Below are 18,660 nucleotides of genomic sequence, written 5' to 3' on the forward strand. Positions count from 1 at the left end.
CACATTCTAGTTCTTTTGAGCCTTTAAAAATTTATTTGCTTAATAGTGCAAGAATCTATATGCAGATGGCGCAAGTAAGCTTTTCTGAAATTCTTTGTATTTAAATTCCTTAAAAATACGAAGACTCCCAAACATCATGTTATTGAGCCACCTGCATCCAGCGAATCACTGTGACTCACTTGATGTCGTCAGTCTACCTGGTGGGGGGTCAACCAACACTGCGCTTACTAGTGCGGGGTCGCCATTTTAGCACTTTGGGACCCCAACGTCCATCGGCTCTTCGAACTATGTGCCCCGCCCATTGCCATTTCAGCTTCGCAACTTGTTGAGCTATGTCGGTGACTTTGGTTCTTCTGCGGATCTCCTGATTTCTGATTCGATCACGCAGAGATATTCCTAACATGACTAACTTAACATAACTATGTGACTCTGAGCCTTCTTATGAGGCCCATAAAATATAGTTAGCGACCAAGTCTCGAAACCATAGGTCATCACTGGCATGAAACATGAAACATCTCTGTACGCACACATCTCTGTACGAAACACGCATTGTACGAAGACTTCAGGCACTGAGAAATTTCAGACGAGAAGATGTCGTGAAGTTTTCCGAATGCAGCCCAGCTGAGTTGGATTCGGCTGCTCACCTCTTTCTCGAAATTGGACCTACCTAACTGGATCATATGTCCTAGGTATATTATGTATTAATTGTCTACGATTTCGAGTGCAGCGTTCTCAACTATAACTGGGTGGAGCGATACATGAGCATTACACATTATTTTTGTGTTGGTCGTGTTCATTTTCAGGCCCACCTGTTGAGAAACTCAGCAGAGTTAATTTATAGTAAGTAAATGTCTGCTAAGTACTGACGTAGACGAAGTCGCGGGCATCCGCTAGTTAATCATACAAGGACTGGCGGAGTGCATGTTGAGTTTGAGCCTTGTCGTCTGTGGTCTAAGTGTTGCCAACCGCCCACAGACACCGCATTGACAGATTTTTAAATGTTGCCACCTCTACTTGTATAATTATGTATAACCTTTTCAAACCATTTTCGAACTATTTGATATTGTTATATGAGAGTATTTAAGATTTGATAAAATAGGTCAGCTAATAAAGATAAAAATACTGCTGAAAAGGCTGTACGTACAGTAGTTTCTAACTTTTTCGATTAGTTAATCTTAGAAACAATGCTTAATGATTCATTTTTAAAAATACTTACTTCATATCAGATTATTCAGCTAAAATGCTAAGAATAAATTATATCACGTTCCTCAAAAAAAAAAACTTTTATACATTCACAGTGTATAATATTTCCAATTTGTATACTTATACATTGAATGATCAATAATTCAAGTGACGTCACGTGACATAAGTTACCAAAATATGTCAAATGACCTTGCCAGTTTGTAAACAATACACTTGCTTGAAGTTAATATTTTGATAGTTTTATTTAGTTTTCTTGTTGATTCTTTTATTATTTAGTGTTTTTTTGTTTGATATAAACGGTGCAACGGTTTGTGCAAAATGAATATGGATTTCGAAGCTATGTCTGTGCTGGAGGAGGAATCGCAGAATGTAAGTCCCAATTTTCTTTGTTGTTTACGATATTGATATGTTTTTAGAATAGACATCGATGCTTTTTGCGTCTAGGTCATAAGACAATTTAAAACATTACTTTAAGTTTGTAAATAAAGTAATATAATAGTTTTCAACTGTCCTAAACTTAAAATTCAAAGTTGAAGATTTATTCATTCATAGGCTACTTCCTATTCATTTTTGTTATCTCTAATGGCCGATCTGTTATTTCCGTGTAACAGTGTACGTCCGAGGCTCCTCTAGGGGGTACCAATTGCACAATAAGATCAAGAATTTCGTAATTCTTATTGGAATCTTTTTGATAAATGTTTTTGACAAATAGAAACGTTTTCTTTTACAATTGAAGTAACAATTTTACTTTTAAATTATATTGTTACAGTTCCCATTTGTGATTTTGCTGAGGTATATCTTTCTGTATAAATTATGGCTGCAAATACATCAACATTATTTGATGTAAATTGATGATTTAGTGCGAGATTCCCAGGAGTAAAACTAGGAGCATAGATATTTCTACTTATAACCTTAACTGGTTTAATTCAATTCTTCTTTATGGCTTTCATTTGTGTCAACTTGGGCACAGTTTATCTATCCAGTGTTGAGTAGATGGAGAAGACACATATTATTTGGTAAAGGCTGACGTCATGTTCAATTTTGACGATCTACTAAATAGTTAATATTGTTATTTCTTAACATTATTGTTATTTTCACACATCCTCTAGAATTTTCATATAGAAATTTTACTCTTTTCATTAAATAAAAAATAAATTAAATTGCTTCCAACATACACTTTGACATTTTAGACTATTCAACTGATTTTAATGCAGTTTTTAACAATAGATAGAGTGAGTGTAGAAAATACTAATATAATTTACATGTATACAAATTACATACACATTATATAGTGCTGACAATATGTCAGAGATTAAACATGCAGAGGCACAGCTGTTGCCAGTTGCGTACAATTCATCCCAGCTCATTTAATTCTTCATATTCATCCCTGAAAATGGGAGTTTTTCAAAAGAATTTAGCTTTATACAGGATGCTCTGAAGTATTTACCATAACACTAAGGTTATATATGCACTAAGGAAAATTAATCAAAAATGTCTTAGGAATGTGTGTTCTAAAATGAATAGTTTCTGAGTAAAAAATATTTCCTTCATAAATATGTAGATCTTAAATTGTGTCCCTTATATTGCATCCTTATATTATGACCTAGCCAAACTTATTCATCCTTATATTATGACCTATTGCATCCTTATATTATGACCTAGCCAAACTTATTCATCCTTATATTATGACCTAGCCAAACTTATTCATCCTTATATTATGACCTAGCCAAACTTATTCATTGATAAATATCATGAAGTAGCTTACCAATGAAGTGCAGATTGGCAGTTGCAATATCTCGTCTATATCAATAGTCTTACCACTTACCACTTACATATTTTAAAATGTATTTTAAAGGATAGATAAAGGCGTGTGTTACATGGATAGTGTGTTAGATGAAAAAATAAAAAGATTTTTTTACTTGAAAATAATTAGTTAAGCAGTTTGGTTCCTATTATGTAGACTTGTGAACACTCTGTATTTGTCTATAAATACTCTGCAACATCCTGTATTGTATAGGTCTATAAATATCAAGGCAATATTAAGTAGTTGTAAAGAATATACAATTTTCAACTCTAAATTTAGGAAATTCAGTTCTTTTTTCATACACTGTATTGTATAGTACCATATTTCATATTTTCAGTCAGCAGCATAATTTCCAATTATGTAAGGAGTTTGTTAGTGTGCTATATTTTTACACTATACGATGTGTGTTTGTTTAAAGCATGCCTCCTGGTAGCAATTGTTCAAAACTAAAAATGACAGAAGAGAATTCCATATTCAATATTCCATAGTGCTTCATAGTGTTGACGCCTCTTACTAGATGGCGTTTTATAGTTGTCTTTTATAATTACAATAAATAATATCTAATTAAAATAATAAGATATACGCTTGCTTTATGTGGAGTTCAGGTATAACATTTTATTTACAACTAGCAAATGCCCGCGACTACATCCGCGTAAAATTCAGTTTTTTACAAATAACGCGGGAAAAATGTATTTTTTCCTAATTTCAATAAAGTAGGTTGTAAGTTGTTCAATATTTTCCAGTGAAAGTTCCATTAAAATCGGTTCAGTCTTTCCAGCTTAATCCAGACAAACTGACAGACTGAGAGACACATCTATCTATATATATATAAAAATGAATTGCTGTTCGTTAGTCTCGCTAAAACTCGAACGGCTGAACGGATTTATCTTATCTTGGTCTTGAAATGTTCGTGGAGGTATAGGGAAGGTTTAAAAGGTGAGAAAAATTAGAATAATTGCTGGGAAAACCATAAAATCAACCTTTTTCTATTTCCCATATAAATGTTTGAGTTTTAAGTAGTGAGGAGTAGGGTAGGGGAAGTGTAGGGGTAAGGTAGGGATAGGGTAGTGGAAGGGTAGGGGTTGAGTAATGTAGTGTAGGGATAGGGAAGAAGTGCACATAAGTCAAAGCGAAGCTTGACGGGTCCGCTAGTTATAGATAATTATATTATTATCTGAGGCCTGTGGAGAATTCATTGCATGGGCCCTATTAAAAAACCTTATGTATATTTCGTTACCCGAATGCAAGAAGGGTTATTTGAAATATAAATTACTTCGGATCGCACTTTGCGGGCTGGAGAAGATTTGTGTCTGTGTTGTTACGTTTCTATAGCTTGGCAACTTCGTTCGTAACCTTCCCGATGTCCGCGCGGGCCGGGGGGCGTGTAGCGACGAATGAAAAACCTATGACTGATGCTCCTTACTTCCCCGCACGCATGATTTCACACCCGCGCAGACCCAGTCGCCCGCATATCATGGGAGTGTCATCAACGAACACTCTGCCAGACTATTAGCTCTGCCACCCGGTAGTTACGCCACTGGCTATCTGATAAGTCACACATCACATGACATCACACTAATATTTTAAAGGCGAAAGTGCGTGTGTGTGGAAGTATGTAAGTTTGTTTGTTACTCCTTTAAGCCTCAACTACTGAACCGATTTGGCAGAAATTTCGTGTGAAGATAGATTTTACACCGGATAAACACGTAGTCAATTTTACCTAGAATAAAATCAGGGTTCCAGCGGGATTTGTGAAAACAGAATTGCACGCGGAGTAGCTGGCGTCTGCTAATAAATAATTTTTTTATCATTATCATCATTATCAGCCTATTTTAATGGCCAGGCCTCCCCTCTTATAGAAGGAGGGTATAGAGCTTAGACCCACCACATTGCTCCAATGCGGGATGGTGGGTTTTGGGTGATAAATTATACACATTAATGAACACTATCACATGTTAAAAATAGTGACCGGGACTGACGGGTTAACATGCTGTCCGAGGCAGTGGCGTGCATAAGGATGTTAACTAGGGTAGGCACTATTTATAAATATCATACAAAATAGGAACTTCCTGCTCCAAAACAGGTTCGTAAAGGGTAGGACCTCGTGATCTGAAACCATATAGGCACACCACTGGACCGTCGAGGCAGTAGTTTTTTTGTATGGATGAATAAAATGTATAAATGTGTTTATTACAATTGTATTTTTTACAGTTATTTAAATCTAAACTTTTTTGTAAATTCTTTACAAGTTAGTCCTAGCAATCTCACCTGATGGTTAGTGATGATGTCATCTAAGATGGAAGGGCTGACTTGTTAGGAGGAGGATGAATTTCGGTTTCTACAAGACATCATACCGGAACGCTAAATCGTTTAGCGTTACGTCTTCTTAGGTTGGGTGGTAACTAGCCACGGCCGGAACCTCCCACCTGCCAGACCTGGGCCAATTAAGAAAATCTCAATCGGCCCAGACGGGGATCGAACCAAGGACCTCTGTCTTGTAAATCCACCGCGCATACCACTGCGCCACGAAGGCCGTCAACTTTAAAGTAATTGTAAACTGAACGGAGTATTTACCATAAATTCAAGTTTAGGGGGCCCTCGAATTCTTACCAGAAAATTGCGAATTTCGAAAACGAAAAAAAGCTGATGACTATTTTTAGTTGATAAAACCTAACCAGTTTAGATAGTAGTGGGGGCCCACATTTTTTTTGGCACCAGGGCCCGTGGTTACCTAGCAACGCCACTGCTTCCGAACCGGTGGTAAAGTCTTTACAAATATCAACCTTGACGTTTCAAATGAGCTTGTAAACCAACGGCCGTCTTCAATAACCTATCTATACTTACTTACGCTTACTAAAGTTAAGAAAATCGATCTTTCTGTTCTTATCTTCTTTTCAATAACCTACTGACAGATAGTTTGACTATGTAAAGATAGTTTGACTGTTACTGATAATCGAGGATAGCTATCTATCGGTAATCTCGGGTAGGTTATTGAAAACGGCCTAATAAAAATAAATTATTTTTTTAATTTTGAATTAAAGACCTTACTAATAGTCCAGTAATTATAGGCATTTTAAACTCCAATCCGGGGAAAAATTCCTACTGAGCTGAATTTTTGTATACACCTTTATTAAGGGTGTTATTATGAAGATGTGAAAAATCGACATCGATATCGCCCTTTACACGCTCTTTCAACTGAGCTGGAATTAGCACCCTTTTTCCTTTTCATTAGTTTCTCAAAAAACACATCTATGCTGATAAGGCCCCCTTCATATGCTGTTGCAACTGAGGTAGAATTAGCACCCGTTTTCCTTTTCTTTTGTTTCTTTTGTTCCTTTTCTTTTGATATCGTACCGGATAAAAAAGTTACAAACTTCAAAAATTCACGAAAATCAGTTTTTCGCAAATATTTCGCGATTTATTGCTCGGAGGTCAATAGAGTTCATTATAGAAATTGTTCCTCATAAAGTTGTCTACAAAAAATGTCTCTTGCAGTTTTTCTTTAAAATTAACAGTTTTCGGATTAAAGCACTGAGAAAGCGACTATATTATGAGGATGCAAAAAATCAGCTCAGTAGGAATTTTTCTCTAGATAAAACCTAATATTACTGGACTAAAAGGTATTTAGGCGTGACCTAGGCTCTTGTGTTACGTAGTTAATCAACATAGTTTTATCACTAAAGCTATAGTCATATACATTAGATACAATGTAGTATAGTACCAATGTACTCACTTAATGATGTTTAAAAGGTTATTTACTACGCACTACAAATTTACGAAAACCTACGTATTTGACGCGTGTTGCATGCTTTTTCATGAAACACGACATTTTATAAAATGTCTAGTTTTTATTTTTAGTTTAGTTTGTTTAACTACTTAAATAGTTGATGAACATTAATTTATTTATTAGCACATATAAGAATATGTCATGTAAGTTAACATGCATCAGTGTGAATTTCTGCGTCATAATTTTATTTTAGGATTTTAGACTTTTTTTGAAAATCTAATTATGCACATCTTTATACAAGATAATGAAAGTTTTTATTTTTTTAAATCTGTTCTCTGACAATCCCATATTTTACGTAACAAATCACGTTGTAACAAGTCCCGTACTAGTAAGTACTCTTTGTAAGTAAGTCTTGCGAAAGTGTTACTATGTAAAAAAATCTACGATATTTTTGTTGCTTATAATTTCATTTAAAACGTTCATTTTTATGGTTTCTTTCACCTGTTTGGAAGACCTTTAAATTAAATTTCGATAACTTCGTCTGAATCTTTTGTCTTGCTAAACGTGGACATTTAAAAGTTACCCTTTTTCTTTAAAAGTTACCCTTTTTCTTTTTAAGGTTTTTAACGTGACTTGTACAATAAGGTCCCCCTCTTGAACGTTGCGTTGCTCGTTTTTGTTTGCTAAAATTGTGAAATTACTTTGTTGATTGTATGTTTTCAGTTCCTTTATTTGATTTTTATTAAGTGGCAAATAAATAGCTTGAAAATATTCACCTGTTACTCGTTTTTTTCTCACTAGACTGGCAAGTCTAAGAAATGCCTCTAATATTGCTCTAAAGTCCAATTCATCTTCTCTATATATAAAATTTGATGAAGGTAACAGACCAACAACCATTTTCATTTAGAATATTAAGTAAGCATAGTTTTAATTTTCAAATTCTTTTCTTTACAAAAAATAATACTCCACCATGAAATTTATAATAACGTATTCAACCCGTATTCCTTCCTCTTCTTTATCTCTTGATAACTGAATGCTGGCTGAACGGATATGGATGAAATTTGGCACAGAGATAATATATAATCAGGAATAACTTATAGACTATCTTATAGAGATCGACGCGGGTGAAATTATGCAGCACAACTATTGTACAAGTATTATATACTAATACTATAAATAGGAAAGATTTGATCGTTTGTCTGCATTGTTTGCTTTGAAATTAATGGACCGATTTGAATAATTATTTTACCAATGGAAAGCTACATTATCAGGGAGTAATATAGCTATATTTTATCCCCGTATTCCCACATGAATGAGATCTACGGGGGTAGAACAGGGGGCATACCTAGAAGACAATAAAATTAACTTTAAAACTAAATAATTATGAGTACGTTAGGTACCTATACGTTAAACCGCAACGTATGCTGAACATAACACTGCTAAGCTCTAAATACCTACCTAAGCACTGTCAGCCTGACAGTGCTTAGGTAGGTATTGCTTTTTACACGTGTAACCTTTTTACTGACGTAGGTATAGGTAGCGGCGTGTAATTTGAACCATGTGTAGTGACACATTTTTGGTTGTTAGGGACATAAATGGACGAGTATAGATAACATAGCAACACCTTGACAATATTACAATGGGGATGATGACTAGGTATGAATATATTGATCTTTTTGATACATTCGGGTAAATAAGGTCAATGTTAACTAATTTATACATAAACAGCAAAGATTGTCTGGATACTTGCAAAATAAATGAGATTATAAAATTTCAAAACCTAATAAAAATCTTTTATCGTAATTAGATGAAAATTCATACAGTTTTAGCTTCCTTACATTAAATGTGACACTTTTTAATATATGAACTATAAACATAAACGCACAAATAACAAAGATATTAGTAATTATGTTTGAACGCACATACAAATCTAACAATCATTACATTACCAACTACGTCATCAGTTCGTGTCATTTTGTATGGGGCGTTTTGCAGGGATCCGCGGCAGCGCCGCAAATCTGACCCTTTAAATCCCTGTAGCTCCAAAAGTAATGATCGCAGATACCCTGTTCCTTTTACAAAATTGCTTTACTATTAGCATACTCTTAATTTATATGTATACAATTTAAAATACTGTCATCATCCCTATTGCGTAAGAAATTTTCATATATGACTTCTTTAATGTACTGGGCAATCTCAAGCACGCGTTTAAAACACTTTGGTTTGTATTTGTATCTGCGCAGATAACCGCCATTTTTAATATATAATAATTTATTTATTTTGCTATTGAAAAGCCGACGAACCCATGCGACAACGTCACCCAGGTCCAACAAAATTCTTTCTACGTACGTTTCACCCCGCAACCGGAGCATCCTCAGGAGATGTTGACTCTACAACGTGCAATTGAAACGACAGTTGAGGACCCTGAGGATGCTCCGGTTTCGGGGTGAAACGATCGCAGATAATAGCAAAATAAATAAATTTTTATATCGTCGTCGTCATCAACCCATATTCGGTTCACTGCTGAGCTCGAGTCTCCTCTCAGAATGAGAGGGGTTAGGCCAATAGTCCACCACGCTGGCCCAATGCGGATTGGCAGACTTCACACGGAGAGAATTAAGATAATTCTCTGGTATGCAGGTTTCCTCACGATGTTTTTCCTTCACCGATTGAGACACGTGACATTTAATTTCTTAAAATGCACACAACTGAAAAGTTGGAGGTGCACGCCCCGGACCGGATTCGAACCCACACCCTCCGTAATCGGAGGCAGAGGTCATATCCACTGGGCTATCACGGCTTTTTAAACTTATTATTTATTTATGATGAACTTCCGCAAAGTAACGCCTGCTTCTATCCAATATCCAAACCGCCGTTTTGTTTCAGCTTACATGCCGGGGTATATACCTAAGTTTCTGGCGTGGACAATTTCAAAGAAGGGTTTGATAAAAGATGAATGCATAATGTAAGGCGGTTGTGTGCAATATTTGAGTCATGATTATCAGCTTATTTTAATGCCCAGCTACAGCCACACCTTCCTGCTTATAAGAGAATGATACAGAGCGTAGACCCACCACGGTGCTCTAATTCGGGTTGGCGGGCATAGGGTGATAATCAGTGGCGTGCACTTTGTAGATGCAAAAATGTACTGCCTACCCTAATGACCCCATAGAAACCTATGTTGGACCACAGAATACATAGTCGGACAAGGAATTTCCCAATTTTTACTTCATACCCTAGTTAAAAACCTTATGCACGCCACTCGTGATAATGTTTCTATAACGTGCGCTGTCAGATGTTAATGATAGTGACAGGGACCGATGCCTTAACGTGCTTTCCGAGTCATGAGGGTGTGGCACCACCATCTTCCCAACTCTGGGTTGAGTTGGCTGAAAATTTCTGAGAAGAAAGAAAAACTCTGTTTCGCTCGACTCAGTATCTATACTAATATTATAAAGCTGAAGAGTTTGTTTGTTTGTTTGTTTGATTGAACGCGCTAATATCAGGAACTACTGGTTCGATTTCAAAAATTCTTTCAGTGTTAGATAGCCCATTTATCGAGGAAGGCTATAGGCTATATATTATACCCGTATTTCTACGGGAACGGGAACCACGCGGGTGAAACCGCGCGGCGTCAGCTATTAATTATATTTCTTTTAAACTTAATGTCATTAAATTTTAATTTAATTAATTAAACAATAAACATTTGTATACCTATTAATGGTGAAACATTGCTACCTAATACATAAGAACATCTTTGTATAACTAAATGTAATGTTTCTTGCAAATAAATGATTCTTATTCTTATTCTTATTCAGGATTTGAACAAAGGTTCTCGTGATCAGAATCTCCATACGCTAACCGGTGGACCAACGAGGCAGTTCTGTTATTATATTATTAACACATATTGTTAATTAGGAGTGAAATTCATGAACAAATAACGTAATTACTTATCATTATTATTATCATCCACCCATATTCGGCTCACTGCTGAGCTCGAGTCTCCTCTTAGAATGAGAGGGGTTAGGCCAATAGTACACCACACTGGCCCAATGCGGATTAGCAGACTTCACACAGGTAGAGAATTAAGAATTAATTAATTACTTAAAATATCTTTCTCAAAATTGCTTATGCTTTAGCTTATGCTTTATACTAAAGTGTAACTTTTTAGTCTAAATTCTAACAGTGTTCATATAATTTTTCCCCTTTAGTTTTTAAAAGACTAGTCAACGCCTCGCAGTTTCTTCGTGAGAGCACGGGAATAAAATATAGCTTATGATACTCATAGATAACGTGACTTTATAGAGGTAATATCATTCTAAAAATCGGTTTTTTAGATCTAGAGATTACTCCCTACAATACCACAAACTCTACCTCTATTAATTATTAGTATAGAAAAGGGAAGAATAGGTAACAAATATAGAAGACAACCTTGTATAGAAGACTGTTGTTTAAAAATCAAAGGGTAAGGTTACGTATGCAGTTACTTATCACCACTGTTGATAATCAACGTAAACAAATATAACGTCAAGATGTTTATATCTTCATCGATTATTATCAATTACTTTGATAATAAAAACGTTATAATACGGTATTTACACAATATTGTTTTTAAACATAGACAGTTTTTTGTTATAACACTCGTGTGGTTCCCGTTCCCGTAGGAGATAAAATAGTGTGCTATAGGAATATAGCACTTGGGGATAGTGTGACTTCCCAACAATGAAAGTTTTTTTCAAATTGTTTCAGTATATCCAGAGTCTATTAAAAAAATACAAGCAAACAATCAAATCTTTCTTATTTATAATATTAGTAAAGATAACAAAATTAGGCCTTTTATTAATTAGTATACGAAATCCTAACTAGCTGATTTTTATTATATGAATGTTTGTTATTCTTTTACGCCTCGGCTACTGAACCCAATTAGCTGAAATTTGGTATTGACATATATTATAGCATGGATTAACACATAGGCTACTTTTTTCCCAGAAAATACCATGGTTCCCGAGAAATTTGTGAAAACTAAATTCCACGCCAACCAAGTCGGACGGGCGTCCGTTAGTTTTAAAGTGTTTAATATTATTACTTTATAAAACCTAACCAGTTTAGATAGAAGTAAGACTTAAAAAATAATAATAATAATAATAAAGCGTTATTGAATTCCATATAAATCTTAAAACTAACACACAATCTTAAATAACATTTCTAAAATAAATTTGATTTTTTTTTTGTTTATATTTACACATTTTTTATTTATTTATATGGACCCCCTAAGGGTAAAAGCCTCCTCCAATGTTTTCCACCTTTTCCTATCTTTAGCTGCCTCTTGCCATTTCACTCCCGCTGTCGCCTAAGGTGGTAAGACCTACTGAAAACAAATACATATCTTAATATACATATAAATGGAAAGGTCATTCATCACGATATCTCGAAAACCGCTTGACGTACAAATTTGAAATTTGGCAGGGAGGTACTGCGTAGGTAGTAGACGTCCACTAAGAAGATTTTGCGAGAGGGCGGGATTAAGGAGGTCTAAGGGCGGACGAAGTCACGGGCGTCCGCTAGTACTACTATGATGTACATAGTGTCATCATCATCATCACATCCGCCGATGGACGCCCATGGAACATTGAGCATTTATTACTAAGTATGGAGCCGTGATAGCCCAGTGGATATAACCTCTGCCTCCAAAACCTGCATACTTGAGAATTTTCTTAATTCTCTGCGTGTGTGAAGTCTGTCAATCCGCATTGGGCCAGCGTGGTGGACTATTGGCCGAAACCCTCTCATTCTGAAAGGATACTCGAGCTCAGCAGTGAGCCGATTATGGGTTGATCAAATCAAAATCAATGTATAAATGCGAAAGGTCATTTATCACGATATCTCGAAAACCGCTTGACGTACAAAGTTGAATTTTGGCAGGGAGGTAGTTCGTGATAGTAGACGTCCACTATGAACGGATTTTGCGAGAGGGCCTAAATAAGGTGGTCTAAGGGCGGACGAAGTCGCGGGCGTCCGCTAGTATTACTATGATCTACATAGTGTCATCATCATCATCACATCAGCCGATATAGGCCATTACGAATATATAAGAAAATTACAAAAATAAGCCTTTTATTATTTAGTATGCGGTCATTTAACAAAATGTCGAATTTCTCCAACTAACCGGGATGCGTAGTTTAGTATGAACTGCACTCGCTGTTACCGAGTGCGGCCAAACGATAAGGTCACTCTAACTCAAGGTGGGGAGCGATACAATACGAAACACTGTTGCGACACCGCGGCGTAGTGCGTACGCGGCTTTATATATATATTTTTTTAAACTCCGTATCGTGCATACTGCGTTTTAGCTGCGCCATCATTCTAAAGTTTTGGATTTAAAAAAAAAATAATACGGTTTTACATGCGCGCGCTGCCTTGCTTTGAGCACCGCGTCACGAAACGAAACTCAGCTCAGTGTGTGTTTAGACTGTTACTAAGGCGGACGCGGCGCCGGGCGTTCCATCGGCAACGTGAGTACAATTTTGCTTATCCCATAAGAATCTTATAAGAAAACCCATCTGAAATGATGTCTTTTACACACTGGTAGGCGAAAATGTAATTTTTCCACCGTATTTTGCGTGTACGCGTATAGGTTATGGATCGACTACGCCGTATGAAATTGGTCTGTAAGTAACGACGCAATTCTGTGTCTGACTTTTGTATTGCCGGCCTTTTGTTGCTAACTGGGATACAGCGAATTGCGTATTTTGTTGGTAATTGTTTATTATAGAATATTACAATGTTGCAATGCGTTTCAATAACATCGGTTAGAGGGCCCGCAATACAGTCGGCGCTTGTGTCAGTTTACCTTTGGGTTATATTTATAAATTGAAAAGGACTATCTTTTTTCCTCTCTTTGTTATGGTGATTATTGATTTTGCCGGTTGATAGGGAGGATAGGTACTCGTGATACAGTGGCTGTTAAGTTATTTATAGCTCTTTTGAAAACGAAGAGGAGGGTCTTTATTGTATTGCGATTTTTTTAGAAGATAACATTAACAATTGAAATACTAGTAGATTTCGAAATATCTATTAAGGTATTTTCCGACGATGCTTACAAATTTACACATAAGTACCTAATCTAATGTTAAAATTTTCATTTATTTCAAACAAAAACTAGCAATGAAGCTTAAAATCAGATCAATCAATCATTTTCTCTGGTTCCCTATTATTATTAAAATCTTTATTTTTACTAGTAGTACCTGTGTACCTACTAAGCCAAAGGGAAGGAGTCTCTATGTATAAAAAAGCTCAAGATAGTTAGATATAGCCCAACCTCATACCTCATTTTTTACCAACTTCAAACCCAACCAACTTCAAAAAAGTGGAGGTTCTCAGTTCGATTATTTTTTTTAATGTTTTATGAAGTGTAATGACGACAGCCTGCGATAGCCAGACATACCCATTGGCGTATCTAGGATTATTTCCTAGGAGGGGCCTAGCCCGCGACATCAAGTCATAACATACAGGGTGTCCCGTAATTAATGATGGTAGATACACCACCTACTGATTTAAAACTAATTTAAATAGTTTTCCCTAAATCCCTAGGGTGACCAAGTTATACTTTTTTTTTCGGATTTTTCAACCCTCTATGATCAAGTTAATTTTTCTTTCTTGAATCAGTTTTTTCAATACTGTAGCTTTTGTAATTAAGATTTTAAAGATCTGATTTTTGTTATACATTGCGGATTAAATTGCCAATGTACTGTAATACTACTTTAAAAAATAATGTTTTATCTGTTTCGCAGAAGAAACTTTGAATGCAATAATTATTATTCTTTCATTAAGATGATCCGATTTAAAAAAAATGTCCTGTAAAAAAAATTATGGAGCTGTATGTACTTGTACATTTATCGAGGTTTATAGATTGGTTTAAAACTTGTACTGTCTACTTTTGTAGTGACAAAGATGCTGGTAAAAGTTCCGAATGGTGAGGTGCCGAATTTTCACTAAAAGAAAAAGTTTTTAAAGTGTGCATATTACAGCTATTTTTTTTTTGAAAACTATTCAAATTAGTTTTCTAAATTAGGTGGTGTATCTACCATATGCATACTATCCATTAAGTTCGGGACACCCTGTATATAACAAATAATATTAAATAACTAATAAGTAGCTTGTAGTTTAAGATAGGTTGGCTCTGGTAGAACGGAATGGAAGCTAATTTTACAGTTCTCTGAAGGGATATTTAACAAACAGCTCACATGGTGCAGCTGCAAACTGCCCAGCGTCCGTGAACTTAAAGCATAGGTCTCAAGGGTCATTATGACCAAACTAACTACCAAAAATATACCACATCTACTACTCGTAATTGATGGCAGAAATATTGTGGTCGTGAAACTAATCGATTCCATATTACGACTAGAGTACGATATGTTCCACATAGCTACTAGCATGGAACACATATTTTGGTCTATGGGAAATAGTGGAGTCAAATAATACATAAAACAAGCAAATGCAGAAAGTGCCCAGAAACAGCTCCGATTTAGATGATTTTTTTTAAAAGTCATGTTTGTTTATGATATTTAAAATCAGAAATGTTTAGGTGCGGGGACGAAATTATTTATATTGTTAAAAAATATCTATGATACTTATATAAAAATTAATTAAAAAATACTACCCACTTCAAAAATACAAAACTAAAAAGCGAAAGTAAATATTATAATATTTTCTTATTATAATACTTTCAAGGCGGTGCCAATGGTCTAATTAACCGTTTTACTAGCTTTAGGTTTCGAATTGTTTTTTCATATTTATGTGAAACTATCTTCGGAATATACCCTTTATAATAAAAAAAGAATTATCAAAGTCAAAGTCAAAGTCAAAATTCATTCATTTCAAATAGGCTTAGTTTACAAGCTCTTTCGAAACGTCAGGTAATAATATTAAACTTAAGATAATGGTGGTAATAATTATTCGAAAACTTAAAATCATTACCGTTAATCGTTATCAAAATCGGACTACCCAATAAAAAGTTATACTTGGTTTTACACTAAAATTAATGGGTAAACAATCAATTAACACTAACAACAATTACGTAAATTAATATAATAATCAATAAAAAAAATACCAATAAAAAAATACTCCATCTCATTTCTTTAGTTTTTGCGAACAGTTTTTAAAATATAAGACGCCATTTTTCTTGAATAATATTGAAAGTTACTGATGCGACGCTACGTGTCGTACTGACTCGAGAATGTATTCGTTTTTTAATTTTGTATTTGGAGCGGCTACGACACTGTCGTGTTCCGTGCGCTCTACCTGTTTAATCTTTGGTCTACAAATGTCACACGCTTGTCTTAAATTGATTGAGCATCTCAATAAAAACTTGAGGGATCGAGGTCAATTTGTTTTAAGGGAGGGAAAGTGGTAGAAAAATTAATCAGTAAAAGAAATATGATTACAGTGCTTTTTTGTGCAGATAAGAGTTTGGAGTGAGAGGATCGTTTGTACAAACTAAGTCCTCACCGTTAAAATGTGTTCAAATATAGCACGATACATAAACGTATTTTTTTAATTTTGTCTGTTTGGCTGGAATAATCACTGGAACAGCCGATCCTATTTTAATGGGACATTTACTAGAAGATAGAGCAGGTTATAGAGCAACACATATGCTCCTTTTTATCCCGGGAAAATTCATGGTTCCCGCGGGATTTGTGGATATCTGAATTTCACGTTTAAGTCGCAGTTTAGTTTGTCTGTTTAGTTAGAACTGTTTCTACTAAAGATTGTGTAACAGGTATATTCCTGTTAACGATTTCGTCAAGATAATAATATAAATAAAACACATGCACCGACCAACGCGTAGGTGGTTAGATACCTATGTAGTTTCTAGATGAATCACACTATTATCTATTAAGATCGTATAAAAAAATATATCGAAACTATAACGATAACCATATTTCGATATTATTAGGGTTCCGTACCCAAACGTGAAACGTGAGACTAATCGCCTAAGAAGAGTAATCGCCCAGTGAATATAACCTCTGCCTTCGATTCGGAGGTCGTAGGTTCGATTTCGGTCCGGGGCATGCACCTCTAACTTTTCAGTTATATGTATTTTAAGAAACAAACGGTGAAGGAAAAACATCGTGAGGAAACCTGCATACCTGAGAATTTACTTAATTCTCTACCTATGTGAATTCTGCCAATCCGCATTCTCTCTCACTCTCAGTCTTAACCCGTCTTAATGACGGCGTCCGTGGCGCGGTGGATTTACAAGACGAATCCTGGGTTCGATCCCCGACTGGGCCGATTGAGGATTTCTTTATTGGTCCAGGTGTGGCTGGTGGGAGGCTTCGGCTGTGGCTACCACCACCCTAACGGCAAAGATGTATCGCCAAGCAATTTAGCGATCCGGTACGATGTCGTGTAGAAACCGAAAGGGGTGTGGATTTTAATCACAACAAGTTAGCCCTCCTTATCCTAACAAGTTAACCCTCTCCCATCTTAGATTACATCATCACTTACCATCAGGTAAGATTGTAGTCTAGGGCTAACTTGTAAAGAATAAAAAATAAATATATGGCAAATATACATTTTTATAAAAAAAACAGTCAAGTGCTAGTCGGTTTCGCCCAAAGAGGGTTCCGTCCGTACGAACTATCCGTCCATATTATTATGGACGGATAGTTCGTACTTAACCCTACCCTACCCTACCTACTTCGATGAAAGGGCTTTATTGTGCCAATAAAGCCCTTTCATACGATGCGATACGATACGATGACACTCACTTCAAAATTTATTCAATTCAAAATTGAACCGCTGTTCTCTGCATAAACACCCTGTTTATTTGTGATTTAATTACAAATGTATTATTTTTAACGGACTTCAAAAAATGAGGAGATTATCAATGCGTCGGATTTTTTTTATGTAGGTACGTTCGGCGATTACTCGAAGACGTTTGAACCGATTTGAAAAGTTATTTTTTTCGTTTGATAGGGTTCAAGCCGTTTAAACGCTAAAGATTTAGGATTTTCAAGAACAGCTTTAATTAAATTTGAGATATTTAATTGGTACCGCCTTGTTACTGATGAAAAGGTAGCACATACGATGTTATTTTTCACTTTTAAGTATAGTAGAAACATTTTTGTGATTTTGAATTCGGTTGTATTTTTTTTTTTAAATTTTTTAGATTTTCCCTATAACAATATACTTGTAGAGTTAAGACAATGTTATCCGGGAAGTATCCCATGAATTTATATTCCCTTGAAAGTATTGAAATATATTAAGTTTCTTTAGTGCCGGCTGTATAATTTTTTACGTTAACTTTAAAAAAAATACTCAGTTCCTTGGGACTGATCCAGGGTTAGTTAGAGATAGCTTTAGCAATAAGACCGTCTTTGCACACTTTTATTTGGATTTAGATTATCTTGTAGATTTGATTGTGTGTAAGAATATTATTAACGCGAAAGTTTGAGATGGATTTCAATGGAAATACACTATTCCCTGGATTAACACATAGGCTATTTTTATCCCGGAAAATCCATAGTTCCCGCAAGATTGTACGGTGAGGATGTCGCAGGCGGCTTCTAGTTTGAAGTTAATAAATAGGTAAAGGTAGAAACGTGATAGCCCAGAGGATATAACCTCTGCCTCCGATTCCGCAAGGTGTGGGTTCTAATCCGGCCCGAGGCATGCACCCCCAAATTTTCAGTTGTGTGCATTTTAAGAAATTAAATATCACGTGTCTCAAATGGTGAAGGAAAAACATCATGAGGATTTATCATCAGCCATAGCTGAGAATTTTTTCGATTTTCTACGTGTCTGAAGTCTTCTATTTCGCATTTGGTGGTGGACTAACCCCTCTCATTTTGAGAGGAGACTCGTGCTTAACAGTGAGCCGACTGCGGCTTGTTAATGATGAGTTTTATAGTGTTAATTTGTT

At 35.5% G+C, this 18,660-nt stretch overlaps 1 protein-coding gene across 2 annotated transcripts in view; it reads left to right on the top strand.

Moving 5' to 3' along the window:
* Positions 1-1,384: 1,384 nt before the first annotated feature.
* LOC112053189 (REPTOR-binding partner) overlaps positions 1,385-18,660 on the top strand; it is a 45,725-nt gene continuing 28,449 nt past the window's right edge. For both annotated transcript variants that reach the window (XR_008252018.1, XM_024092517.2), the window contains exon 1: positions 1,385-1,572. Coding sequence is in view for 1 of the 2 variants with exons in the window: in XM_024092517.2 (XP_023948285.2) it covers positions 1,522-1,572 (51 nt within the window). In the remaining variant the exon portion in view is untranslated. The remainder of the gene's footprint in view (positions 1,573-18,660) is intronic.

Source organism: Bicyclus anynana, chromosome 23 (genome assembly GCF_947172395.1).
Source record: "Bicyclus anynana chromosome 23, ilBicAnyn1.1, whole genome shotgun sequence".
NCBI classification, from domain to species: Eukaryota; Metazoa; Arthropoda; class Insecta; order Lepidoptera; family Nymphalidae; genus Bicyclus; species Bicyclus anynana.